Source organism: Octopus bimaculoides, chromosome 10 (assembly GCF_046866305.1).
Source record: "Octopus bimaculoides isolate indiv1 chromosome 10, ASM4686630v1, whole genome shotgun sequence".
In the NCBI taxonomy this organism is placed as follows: Eukaryota; Metazoa; Mollusca; class Cephalopoda; order Octopoda; family Octopodidae; genus Octopus; species Octopus bimaculoides.
Window position 1 is genome coordinate 50,815,651 of NC_142937.1, and position 14,842 is coordinate 50,830,492.

The 14,842-nt window shown below is 36.7% G+C and overlaps 1 protein-coding gene across 1 annotated transcript in view; it reads right to left on the reverse strand.

Annotated features, from left to right (window-relative positions):
• Window positions 1–14,842, reverse strand: part of LOC106878624 (protein IWS1 homolog) — a 71,330-nt gene that overhangs the window by 8,389 nt on the left and 48,099 nt on the right. The window contains exons 8-10 of the mRNA XM_089359121.1: window positions 8,208–8,259; window positions 7,757–7,834; window positions 3,239–3,356 (exon numbers count right to left, since the gene is read on the reverse strand). Coding sequence (XP_089215247.1) covers window positions 3,239–3,356; window positions 7,757–7,834; window positions 8,208–8,259 — 248 coding nt within the window. The remainder of the gene's footprint in view (window positions 1–3,238; window positions 3,357–7,756; window positions 7,835–8,207; window positions 8,260–14,842) is intronic.

The following is a 14,842-nucleotide window of genomic DNA, read 5'->3' on the forward strand; positions in this document are numbered from 1 at the left end:
TTTTCACACAAAATATAATAGCCAATGCTTCTTTTTCAATATCCTTGATAAGTGAGCTATGGCCTTTATCCTGCCATCATTATCTTTGTGTAGGAGCATCCCATACATGCTAGCATTATCTTTTAACTCATTAAATGCTTTCTGGCATTTCTCTGTCCAAACCCATTTGACATTTTTTTTTAGTAATTCAATAAGTGGTGCCCTTATCTTATGTATATTTGGGATATACACTTGGTAATAATTTATCAAGCTTAAGAATGCTTGTAGCATTGCCACGTTTGTTGGGGGTGGCATATTTTGTATTGTCATCACCCTTGATGGGTCTGGTCTGTGTTCACTTTCGTCAATTACGTGACATATGTATTTTATTTTTTCTATCAAAAATTTGCATTTTTCTTCCATCAGTTTTAGCCTATATTCACTTATTTTCTCGAATACTTTCTTTACGTGTTCAACGTGTTGCACCCAAGACTCACTCTTTATCAAAATGTCATTGAGGTATGCAATGGTGAAGTCGCAATCATTTAACATCACATCCATTATTTGCTGGAATATGGCAGGTGCTACTTTTACTCCAAACGGCAGTTGTTTGAACTTGTATAATCCATGGTGTGTGTTGATTGTTAGTAGATGTGTGCAATCTTCCTCTAACTGAATTTGAAGGTATACCTCTGAGAGGTCTAACCTTGAGAAAATTTTCCCTCTGTTTAGTTTAGCAAAAACCTCTTCTGGGTTTAATAGTGGGTAATTGTGTAAGAGTAAACAGTCATTTAATCCGGTTGAGAAGTCTGCACACACTCTTAGCTTATTATTATTTTTTTTATGTAGACGCCAGTGCTGCCCAGTCTGGATGGTCAATCTTTTCAATTGTATTCATGCTTTTCAACCTTTCTAGTTCTTTATTGACCTGGTCTACCACCATAAGTAGCATGTTCTGTTTGGGCCTGAAAATAGGTGTTGAATTTTCTTTGATAGCAATCCTTGCTTTTGTTTTTGTACAACAGCCTAAACCTTCCAAAAAAACTTTTGAGAAAGTTTCTTTCATTTTTTTTGTCTCAGTTCATCAATCTCATTTGATTGTTTGACTGCTCCATTTACATTATTGCACAAAACGCTTATGGGTGTATCCCATAAATTAAATTTCTCCATACATTCAGTGCCAAATAAATTCATGGATTTTTGCAACACATAAACATTCACTTTTCTGGTTCGACCTTTGAATGTTATATTACAAATGTATTTGCCCATAAACTATAATTTTCTTCCTGTAACACCATATGCTATTTTGTTTGGACTACATAATTTTGGTTAACCCATTTGTTTCCATGTTTTCTCACTTATGTTTATGATGTCACTTCCAGTATCTAATTGCATTCTGTCACTAGTGGTTTCAATTCTCACCTTCACAAATTTTCTGTTTGTTGTAGTCACAACTTTTCCTGCTGACAAACTATTTTTTTTTTCTCATTGTTCCATTTTCCCATCATTCTAGTTTTGCAGTGCGATTTTATATGTCCTGTAAACCCGTAGTGAAAACACTTTGCTTTTTTATACAGACAATCTTTTTTCACCACATACCATACATGGGTCTACATCCTGATATTTTTTGTTTTTCCTGCAACACTTTATTTATCTTCCAACTTTTTTTGCATTGGTCTTATGTGAAAACACTTTTTCTATTGAATTTCTTCTGTGTCGTGCCTTAATCTTAATATCATGTCACACTCTTCCGACAGTTTCTACAATGTCGAATCCTGATTTGCTTCCAGTTTTGCTAAATTTTTCATTTGGATTTCTGCATCCCTTTTGTCTGTCAAATCTTGTGCAAAAATCAAACACTTGAAAGAATCTGGAGTAAGCATATCCAGCCTAAATTTCTCACATTCTTTGTTGACTCTGCCTGTGTAAGTAGTGAAGTCTTTATCTTTGCTCTTTTCTATGTTTAAACATTTCCATATAGTATTAAACAGTGAGCTCTTTTCACTAAACATTTTGCATAAAATGTCAACTGTGTCGGTGAAATTTATTTTGGATGTTTTTTTTTTTGTTTTTTTGGCAATATGAGGTTACTATATTTCTCATGCTCTGCTGTTGCTAGTTTTCTTAAAACTAGATGCATTTTCCTTTTGTCTGTCCAATCCTGACATTCTTTTTCAAAAATTTGTTCAAATCTTCGAAAGTAAGCCTGGAAGGTTATTTGAATTCGTTTATGGAATCTGCTACATGGTCAGGCGAAAATGTATTCTCTAGTTTGGTTATTAAATTCATTAGTTGTAACATTTGCTACTGCAATCTTTGTTGTTGTTCTCGTTCCTTGAGTTGTTGTTGTTTTTGCAACTCAACTACCCCAGCTAACAAGTCTTCCATATTTTATGATTTTTGTAAGTTTGCACAAGATCTGTTTCTTTTTTGTTGAGTTATTTAATTTTCCATGTGAATTAGTTTAAACTATGTGTGAATGCTTTTTTTTCACTCCATGTAAATTTGTTTTTCCTTGTCACCACTGTTGTAAAGTGGGTTCCTTCCACTGGTGTGATGTGTGACTACTGTTGAACTGTAGTTACTGTTTTACGCTAGTAGCCACAATAGCTATTAGCTACTGGATACTGTTGTGTCTCTTTGTACTGGAATAGTAATACACTAACTTCTGTCTATCACTAATAGCTCCATAAGACACCAACTAAAATTGTAAACTCTTGACCCTCTCTTGATGACCATCTACTTGTCTATTTATAATAGCTGTCTCCTACCACTTTTTACCAGGAGGGGTATACAGTTTCACTATACAACATAATCGTATTTCAATTTCTTTCACTTTTCAATGATTAGCAGATGAATGACTATTTTTTAATACAGACACAACCCAGGCCACGCTTTCAGGATTTTTGGATCAAGTTTTCTGAAGTAACCCCATAAGTTTGCCATTAATTCCATGCAATATTCATGGGTCCCACTTTTGAGAAAGAAGACTAATATTTAATTCATATATAGGTTTAAACTTCTGCTAAAAAAGTGAGTGTTATACATAAATACTGTAATCTGAACTGGACACACAGGCTAATTAGTCTCTACCAGGATTTGTACTCATACATTTAGAATATCAATAACTTACAACAAATTTGACACTGTAGCATATATTTTCTCTAGTTACAGAACTGTGGTTAATAATAAAGCTTTACATGCTATTTCAAAAACTTTATTGTACATATACATAAGAAATAAATAAGAGTTTACATACTTATTAGTTTTCCAGCACAGATTTTATTTCCTCGAGTTTCTTTAGGATGTTTATATAAATACATTACTGCTTTTCCTATACCACTGCTCTTTAAGCTATCTGTTCCAATTGGTGGAAACTTAAAACAAATAAAAATCATATTTATTTTCATTAGAGCATTCCAAATATAAAGTTACAATAATCTTTTTCTCATTAACAGAACAAATTTGAAGATGAGTGAATTCAATTGCCTAAAGAAACTTGACTAGTACTTTATTATCCCTAGATGAATAAAGAGCTAAGTTGAACATGTGAACATGGAGGAATTTGATATGATGATATACTAAGATAAAATAAAATACCACAAGGTATTTAGTCTAGCATGCTACCATTAAAAATGATTTCTTTTTATAGTAATAATGATTTCTAACATTGGGACAAGACCACACATTTTAGAAGAGGATATAGTCAATAATTAAACCAACCTAGGGAATTATCTGCATGATTGAACTCAGAATGTAGGCTGATATAACTAAATAGTTCATAGCAATTGATCAAGTGTTTACCATTTGTGGCATGCACCACCATTTTGGTAATAGTGATAACAATAGCATCATAATTAATAATGATGTTATCAATGATGATTGTCATGCATCATAACTTCTATGAGTGGTTCCATTTTCCAAGCTGCCTTAACCTTGCTACATTTGTATATTATAATATTGAGTGATGAAATGTGAATTCCCACTAAGAAACAAAAAGAAGACATAGTATATGCAGTCATTCAAGGAAGAATGATGGTGATATCCTGATTTTAAACATTGGTTTCAACACGATAAAACTGAAGTAAGTACTGCAACATTAGTCAAACATAAGTGATGCTTTGATATGGCTAAATCTAGTAGCAACTTATGAAGAAGAAAAAGGTGCAAAGAAAGTGAACAAACAACCAAAAGTAAACTGTTTGTTTCCAGCTGTTATGTTGAACATAACATTCCCTTTACAAAAGTTGATAATCTTCTGATGGCATGTGAGAAAGCATTTCCAAACAGTAAGATTGCTGGAAAATTATCAATGAAAAGGATAAAAACTTTGGTATGTTATTCAGAATGAAATAGACTTTCATAAAAAAATTTTTTTAAAAATAGCGATGACATATCTGTAAGATAGAAAAGTTTTCTAACATAATTGATGAAAGTGTAGACATTTCAGTTACCCAAATTTTTGCTTTAGTTATGAGATACTTTGATTTGTAAAAGCAGAATATCACAAGCTCTTGGTCTTTATGATGCTGTAAAATATACCTTGCATGAAAGAAATATTCTTATAGAAAAAAAAACTGAATTTGCAAGTAATAGGTATTCTTCCTTGTTGGGTACCAAACATAGGTTCCTGAAAATATTGAAAGATGGTGTACCTTTTGCTTTTAATATAGGATATTTGTCATTCTTTCACTTTTTGAGTTGCACCCATTTATAGAGGTTTTCATAAAATATTTAACATCTTACTTTTCTTGCAGCAGCAAGAGCAATTGGATTTCACACTTATTCAAGAAAAGAAGTTATTGTGACCCCTTTCCGTAAAAAATATCTGAACTTGCACAAACAAGGTTGTTTTCCTGACAAATAATTATTACAGTGATATTAGAACAATATGATGCTTTACTTCATTATTTCTGAAATAAAACAAAAGTTGACAAGTCAAAGTTGATGGTACCAGGAGAATTTTAATGCATTAAGTCAAATATAAAACCAGTTTGGTGCCTGGTGTGAGTAAGACTACTGGAAACTGTAATATAAAAGAGGCTTAAAAGAACAACCATATTACATTGTCTATCATGTGGATAAATAGGGGAAACATTTGGATCTTAGGTAGAGGGCTCTGTTAAAAAAAAATATATTGCAATCTCCATTCCATGTTAGTACAACCAGCATTAAGCTTGTGATTTGTTCTGGGTAGTGTGAGATGAGAGCACAAAAGATGCATATTTCAGCACTCTGAAACAGATCCAAGATGGAACAACCATCAAGGATTGGGTACTAGTACGTTACAACCCTCACGGTAAAGAGCAAGAACTAATGGAAGAGGCCAAATTCAATCACCTAGATACAGTTTGTGTCTCCTGAACATAATTCCATGGGTCTGGTTTTGCAGATTTCGCTAGAGGGTGAAAACTCCATCACTCATGTGTGGTGCCAACTATGTCTGCACAGGCAGATGCAGGGATACTTACAAATCCCATAGTTCCTGGCTGTTAGATTTTAAGGAATGGATCCCACTAGGTGGGAGAGTTTGCCTCCAGAAGCTTAGACTGAAGGAAGGCTTGCAGTGGATGTTGCAAGTATATGCACCAAACAGCAAGCCAAATACAAATCCTTCTTTAATAAGGTCCCTGCAGCTTTAGATGTAGTTAAAACTGAATCATTTGTCCTACAAGGAGACCTCAATGCACATGCTGGCACTGATTACTGGATGTGAAAAGGAGTGATTGGGAGGAATGGCAACCCTGAACACAATGCAAATACAGAGGCCTTACTTCTGTGCTGGAAATGGGCTCACTATTATGAACACATTCTTCCAGAACAGAGATATCCATAAGTATACCTAGTATAGGGATACTTTGGGGCAAAGGTCACTGATAAATTGTTATCATCCCTGACCTCTTTGATTTTGAGCTAAATGATGACAACCTAGGTGTCTGTAACCTGAGACTATCTACAGCAATGAGTTTCCACAAAGCTAGTAAATCCAATGCAACTTACAGGATAAAGTCCTGGTAGATGATGAGATCAGAATACACTGAGGCACAAAAAGTTGCAGTAGAGCCAGAGTAAATTTCCAAGGCCAAGCCAAGAGAGGATTTAAAGTTAAGGAGGACTTTAGATCAGCCATTAAAGCATTCTTGTAGATTATTCACTGACTTTGTAACAAGAAGTCCTCTTCCACACCTGCCAGAGGAGAGCATTCTTGGGAGATGGAGAGAATACTTTGCTGATTTTCCAAATTCAGTTACAATATAATCTTCTGGTGGATATGGGGTGCAACTAGGGGCAAAGACCAACTTCACAGAGGATGAAATTGACCTAAGATGCTAAAAGCCTTAAATAGAGAAAGTATTATCTGGCTGATTCATGCATGCCAGGTAGCTTGAACCTCTAGAAAGATACCAAAGCAATGGCAATCTGGGGGATATACAGTATAACCAACTAGATATTCACTCTGCAGCAGGTCTTTCAGAAATTGTGGGAATATCTTCTAAGAAGTGTACACTTCTTTTGTAGCCTTCAAAGAGGCATATGATCATGTGCCACAGGGCATGCTGTAGAGGGCTTTGCACTGCAAATATACCAGGTTGACTTCAAAATTTTGTTTGATTTTTACTGATGATTTTTGGCAACTTGTATCTCCATATTATATCACTAATTTGATATACCTTGTCTAATTGTTGCTAAATTGTTTTTTCTTTATTTTACAGCCTTGATAATAAGTGGTGAAATAATTGCAATTAGAGCTATTTTATGTCCCCTATGGAAAAAAGGAATGAGTCCAAGGGCAGTAGCAAAATAAATTAATGATGTGGAAGGCCCAGGAACTCTCAATGAATGTGTGGTACAAAACTGGTTCAGATGAATCAAAGAAGGTGACACCAGCCTTGAAGACAAACCAAAATCAGGGAGATTTTTTGTTGTGCAAAATAAGGCCTTGCTTGAAATAGTTGAACAACAATCAAGCACAAGCACTTGTACATTATTGGCAGAATTTGGTTCTTCACAAGGCACTAGTAATTGACACCTCCATAAGCTTGGCCTTGTGAACAGACACTGCCAAGAAGCTCCTCATGAACTGACCAATGACCAAGCTCAACAATACAAACATTTGCAACAACTGCAGGCAAATTCTCAAGATGCTTGTTTTTGACATTGAATTGTAATTGAGAATGAAAACTGGATCTATTTTCATAATCCTAATGAAAGAAATAAATGGATTTATTCTGGCCAGGCTTCAGAACCTGTTGTCAATAAAGGGCAATTTGCTGAGTGTTTGGTGAAATTTCAAGGGGGTATTGCACATTAAGTTTGTTCCATATGGTCAACAATTGGAGTGAACTATGCTTTGGGAGGAGAGGATGGAGAAGGTACAAGAGAAGAAGAGAACCAAATATTAGTAGTTGCTGGAGGGCTTCTGCAAGAATGGATGGAGAATGAGATGTTTGCCTGTGGAAGTTGGTAGTCAAGGGCTTGCCATGAAGAACAATGTAGAGGCTGCTGAAAAAGCACCAAGATGACTCTGGCTGAAAAGAGGTGATTGGTGGTGGCAGGTCTACAATTCCACCAGGACACAGGCCTAGGGTTGACCAACCTATGTTAGACTGCCTGGACGGGGGTGTTTGATGTAAGACTCAAAACACTGACTGACTCCAGAGCACAACACTGACAATGTGTCCAAACATTGAATCAGTGGGTGTTGAACAAAAAGTACATAAACAAGATATTTACAATCATCCCATTAAAAAGAAGTAACATAGAATAAAAAAATTACCTCTATTAAAATTCTTAAGAAATTTTCTCTAATGGTTAAATGAGGTAAACTCCGATCAGGTAGTGGAGCCAACCATTCCTAGAAAAAACCCAAAAGTAAAATTAGAATATGAATAGTTGTCCATAAACTATAGTTTGCTAACATATCACAGTATGGATAATCTAATTATCAAGCAGAAGAGTTAACTTGGATACTTGGATATCAATATAGAATAATGAATTCAAATATCATTACAATCACTTTGTTGAACATTAACTAATATTCTCTGCTTCCCTTGCTTCCAACAATTGTAATCAGCTAGAAAAATGTTTCTCAATTATGCAAATTTCCAAATTTTCGAAACAATAATTGTTATGTAACAAGTAGTGTGTCATGTGAAAGTTTCAATTTAACACATAACAAATGCAACAACTTAAAGAATAACGCAAGAAAGAAATCCAAAAGTACTTACTGTCATAGCACTCAAAATACCACAATCAAGGAAGGCAATATGGAGATCAGTTCTGGATATAAAATAAATAAAATAAGTACAAAAAATTAAAATCAAATTTAGAATAGATTCTATCTGGATATTTTTTATTCTTTAATATCATCATTACTGAACTAATTACTGGCTTATAGGCTATAAGCTTATATTTCTTTTGTATCTGCAAAATAGAGGTATTCAATTACACTGATTAAAAGCAAATCCTGACTGGCCCTATATAGAAGGAAAACAAATAAATCACATATGATTTGTATGAAGTGCAAAAGTTACAACTGACTGGGCCATTAGGATGATGGCCAGCCAGCCAGCCAACAGGTGAAAGTGGTTTTCATATTTCACCAAAAGCACCCAACTAATTTTCTAACAAAAGGACTTTACTCTTAATGACTTATGAGACAATGGGGGAAAAATATTGTTGCTTGGACTGGAGACAAGTTAATGAAGAAGTGATGTGGTGGTGAAAGGGAGAGGACCAAGACAGATGGTATGAGTGTCAGACGTATGAGGTAAATGAAGTTCAGCATTGAAGACAGAAAGTAAATAGAGTCAGGGCCACAAATAAGGTGAAGAGTTCAAGTAGAGACTGAAGAAAGGAGAAAGCAGAAAACAGAGAACAACTGCACCTAAGACTAAGTTAATCACAGATATGGACACATATACACAGAAACAGAAACGATTCTTTCAATTTACTTGAAAATATAATGCCAATCTCCACTCCCACTGATCAATCTCATACAGTACCTAGATTGTAAATTTTGCACTATGACTGAAGATTATGCACAGTGACAAGTTCCATGACTAACTCTTCAATGTCCATAACAAAACCAAGCAAGTCTTTGAAACCTATATAGCTTGTTCCTTTAACTTCTGTAGCCATTTGATAAACTACTTCTCAGTTTGCATATAATTCTAAATGTTTTGTATATAAATCTGTATACTTAGCACGAAAAGAAAAAAAAAAAGGGAAGCTGAAAGAGGTTTGCTAATATGCTAAGATTGTAGGATCAGAGGCATGAGGAATTCTGAATTGCATGGCAGTGTGTGAGAGAAAATTGCAAAGTTCCCACAGAAAATGGCACTTTACTTCTTATTAACATTGAAAAAAAAAAAAAAAAAAGAGACATGGAAGTGCTATTATGAGAAAAATACATAAGAGAAAGAGTCTTCCCAATGTCCCAACAGAGAGATCAGTCTATTCTATTAACCAAGGCCTATTCCCCATAGGAGGAGGTAGCCACAACAAGACACACACCAGGCATTCCACTCATTTCCCAGCTCAAAAAGGCGAGCCCTGTGCGATACTTGGGTCAAGGCATATAATGCAACCCTCAATATCAGCAGTGGGACTCGACAGCATATGCTGGTTCCGTACCCCTTTGAGCAACATCAATTCACTCATCTGTCCACACTCTCGTGTCTCTTACTCCAACACCTCTAACCACCAAAGCTTTCCTCACTCCATCCTTCCTCACAAACCGAAGTCTGCCTCTGGTTCTGCTGCCTACCACTTCTGCTGTCATCACCTTCCTTACCATCTGCTCCTCTTCCATCCTTTCCATGTGGCCAAACCACCTCAACATTTGTCTATCCATTCTGGTACATAGATTTTCTCTCATTCCTACTCGCCTTCGCAGCTCCTCATTCCATCCATCTGTGTCACACTGACCACAGCCCCAAAACATCTCATCTCAAACACATCTAGTTGCCTCCTTACCATCTCTCTCAGACCCCCACGTCTCTGCAACATATTACATTGTTGGCACAATCACTCCTTCATAGACACCTCTTTTCACTTTCATACTCAACCATACCTTTCACAACTCTAAGTATCTTACTCCCTTCCCTCACTCTATATCCTACTTCCTCAGCCAAACCCCCATCTGCCATCACATGTGATCCCAGATACTTAAAAACACTCACCTCCTCCAACATCTCACCGTTTATACTCACATCCATCCTACCAGCCATTCCATCTCTTGAACATCTCATTACCTTACTTTTAGCTACATTCACTTTCAGTTTCCTCTTCTCACCCTCTTCCACCAGTCTCCTCAGTTACTCTTCCGAATCCGCTACCAGTGCTGTATCATCAGCAAAAAACAACTGACTCACCTGCCATTTCTCTTCATTTTCTCCCACCATTTGGGAGAGGCATGAGGAATTCTGAATTGCATGGCAGTGTGTGAGAGAAAATTGCAAAGTTCCCACAGAAAAAAATGCTAGAACCAGAGGTTCTAGCACTCACTTCTCTCACCACACCATCCATATATAGATTAAACAGCCATGGAGACATCACACAACACTGTCTTAACCCCCTCTTCACATCAAACCACTCACTTCATACAACAGCAACACCTGCCACATTGCATCCCTAGTTAGGTCTTCAACCAGGAAGAAGTACTACTGATGCCATTTTCATAGAGAGACAACTGCAAGCAAAGTATTTAGCCACAATATTTGATAAGTGTTAACACTGAGAAAGCTAAGGGTAGATGAATGGCTAATGCAAGCCTTAGAAGCCATGTCTGCCACCACCATCAGCCTGCTTCAGAATTATGCACCCATTCCCCTGCTCTTCTTTTGTTCTTCACAAATCCATTCATACCTTTCCCTGTCCTGCATGTAGACACAGCTTCCACCTACATACACCTCAGTCTGGCTCACCTCCCCAAACACTGACACCTTTCACTTATACACACACAACTACATTCATCTACCATTCTGCCTGTCTCTCTCTCTCTCACACACACCTATATTAACATTCTCATACATATGATTCTTCATCTTTGGCCATTCATCCCTTCACTTACCTATGCAGGCACACACATCAGCACATATCTACTCTTCAAATACTTACATCTGTACACTTGCTGTCACACCTACATACATTTTTCTACACTTCAGCAATCCTGTTTTGGTTGACACTTTTGATTATTCATTCTACCTGTTACTCCTGCATGACTGCTACTTACTTTTTAGCTTGTTAACACCCTCCTACACACATCTTCTGATGCTTCCCATCCCCTTACTTTTCGTTCTTTTCTTAAGAGAGGCCATTTTACTTCTTTCTCATTTCTGTTCATTTTCTTTCTTCTATGCAATACAGGTATAATATCTAGCTTTACGCTTTCTCTAAGTTATTTCATCTTTTTGGATTGTAGCATTTTTCTGATCACTTTTCATCATCTGCACACTCTATTGATTTCTGTGAACTGTTAACCAATTTCTTTGACATCTGTGATGTCAATTTGAGCATTTTTCTTTCATTTTGAAGTTTAGCTGAAATCACCCCGCTTGGAAAAATGTGCTTTTGTTATGAACTTGCACACACATCAATTAATAACTTTCACCCTTGCTCATGCTATCCTATGTGCTTCATCAATATCTGACAGAAACGTTAACACACCAGCTGAAATGCTTAATGGCATTTCGTCTGTCTTTACGTTCAGAGTTCAAATTCCACTGAGGTCAACTTTGCTTTTCATCCTTTTGAGATCAATAAATTAAGTACCAGTTGCATACTAGGGTTGATCTAATCAACTGGCCCCATCTCCCAAAATTTCAGGCCTTGTGCCTAGAGTAGAAAAGAATATCTTTATTCCCACACATTTGCATATATTTTCACCTCCTCACATACATGCTTTCACATAACTCATCTGACAACTACACATACACAAACATCCCCACTAACTAATTTCACTATATTTCTATACATCTATACACTTAACTACACAAACATGCACACACCATTCCACCTTATGCTCACTTCCAGACAGATATACATGTATCTACATGCCTGCCCCTTTCTCCCTTCTTAACTTACCTCCTCACACACAGTACAGCATTCTCACCTGATTTCCACTTTGTCATATTCCTCCTGTATCTTTTCTTCCGCCTTTTTTTATACACTGGTTATTTCTTTTTCTCACTTCTTTGCTTCTTTCCTTCTTCTGATGAAGGACTAATGTCTGAAACATTAAAACACTTGCTCTCCCTCCCTCTCTCTTTCACCATTGAAATGTTAAACTAATAGCATACTTTCCCTCCTAATTTTTAAAAATGTTTCTTGATTTTATGCCACTAACTCTAAGCAGAAGTGAAATGTATGGAGCATACAACTGGTTTTTCTTTTTCTGTACTCAAACATATTGTGTATAAAGACGTAATTTTCATTTTCATTATAATACAGCATTCACTAAAAATGTAAATACACATTCTATACAACGTGTACTATAAATATAAAAAAAATTGGTGCAGGCATGATTGTGTGGTTAGAGGTTCACTTTTCAGTTCAGTTCTATTGTGTAGTACTTTAGGCAAGTGTCTTCTAGCATAGCTTTGGGATAACCAAAACCTTGTGAGTGGATTTGGTAGATAGAAACTGAAGGATGCATGATGCATGTTACACACACACACACACACACACACACACACACACACACACACACAAGTATCATCATTTTCCATGCTTACAGAGGTGGGAGGACTGCTCCAGATTCTGCTGTCTGCTTTGGCATCGATTCTATTGCTGGATACCCTTTCTTGTGCCAATCACTTTACAGAGTGTACTGAATGCTTTTTTTATGTAGCACCAGCACTAGCAGGGTTGCTGAGTAATTTGTTAAACAAAGACCCTCAGCTGGGAGAGGGAGTGGTACTGTGGAAGGTGATTTGTGCCAGTTGAGAGGTTAAAGTATAATAGAGGTATAGAGTGTCTTACAATAGAAGAGATACTTGGCTACTCCTTGTAGGAAGAGGAAGTTGAGATAGAGTTAGAGAGAAAGACAGACAGAGAGAAAGGTATATATATATTCCCCTCTTGTACCACTTATATTTCCCTACTTCAGTACTTTCTGGGTATGTTCTGATGCATCTCCAATATACTTCTCTCTCTCTCTTACTATATATATATATATATATATATATATATATCTATCTCCTGTACAACTTATATTTCCCTTTTATATATATATATATATATATATGTGTGTATATATATATATATATATATAGATATATATATATATATTTCGTATATATACGATGCAAAAGCATATAGAAGATATGAGAGAAGTTACACAGCAAGAATATGAAAAAGTAGAGAAAATTTTCAATGCACACATGGGAATGTGGTGTAACATACTCCAACCTAAGAAACACACAGCACAGAACTTCACATCATCCAACAACGACATTCCTACACTCTATGGGTTACGAAAAGACCATAAACCCATTGCAGACCCTATCATGGGCCCCCCCATGTCGACCGATTTCTGGTGCCAATATTGCCAGCAATTAGAGGCTGTCATTCTTCCTTTCACAGATATTAAGACCACACATCGAGATGTCTCCTGATGTTTGTGAAAGCACTGAGGACCTCCTCAGCAGAGTCAATGAATGTAACTGCTCCCATGACCTGACAGATTGTATTATAGGCAGTATGGATGTAGTATCTCCCTATCCATCCATTGACATTGACTTTGCCGTAGAGAGATGTGTGGAAATTATTTCGGAAAGTGAAGTAACCTTCCGTGAAGTGAACACAAGGGAACTAGGCCTCCTCCTAAAGCTCGTTTATAATAATGAATACTTAGATCACCACGACCTAACTAGGTTCTGCCCCACCAGGTCAGGACGAGGTAGACCACCTACGGTCACATCAGCTGCTAGAAAAACCACCGCAGAGCGTTGGAATGGATGGAATACAACCACCCACGACCCAGAGGATAATATCCAAACACGAAAAATGGTTGCACATGCTGTAGGTGCAAGTCTGAAGACCACCCTGCAGAACCATATAGTTAAATTCAATGAAAAACTATACATGCAGGTCCAGGGAGCGGCTATTGGTGTCAGTGTGGCCGGAGACGTGGCAAGCCTATTCATGACCTGGTGGGACAAAAAGCTGAAAACAACTCTCGAAGAACACTCAGTAACAATCAAACTATACGGGAGATATGTGGATGACATTAACATCGTAATCAAAACACCATCAAACATTCAGACTGAAGAGAACGAGAAGATCGTGATGGAAAACATCCAGAATATAGCTAATACAATACACCAGAGCATCAAGGTAACAATAGATTACCCAACAAGACACCTAAACATGAGACTCCCAGTACTTGACACAGAACTTTGGCTAGAAACAATTAATGACAAAGTTCAAATCCTCCACTCACATTATATGAAACCTATATCTTCAAAGTATGTTATCCATAAGAATTCGGCTCTATCACACAGTGTGAAAATCAATATATTAATAGCCGATTTAGTTAGAATAATGAAAAACATATCAACCCCTGTGCAGTCCATGGGAGGGGCAAAGACATATTCAAGACTTCATGCATCGCATGCAATTTTCGGGATACAGCCAGAAAGATAGAATCCGGGTATACAGAGGAGCTAACAAGAAATTTGAGGAGATTGTCGTCAAAGATACAGATGGAACACAACCTAGATACCGTAACAAACAGTGGAATAGACTACAAAGGATTAGTGACAAAACAAACAGAAAGACCACGTGGTACAATACCGACAAGTTCCAGGGAGTAATGTTTGTGGACACCACGCCACACGGAGAACTGGTCCGCAAATTT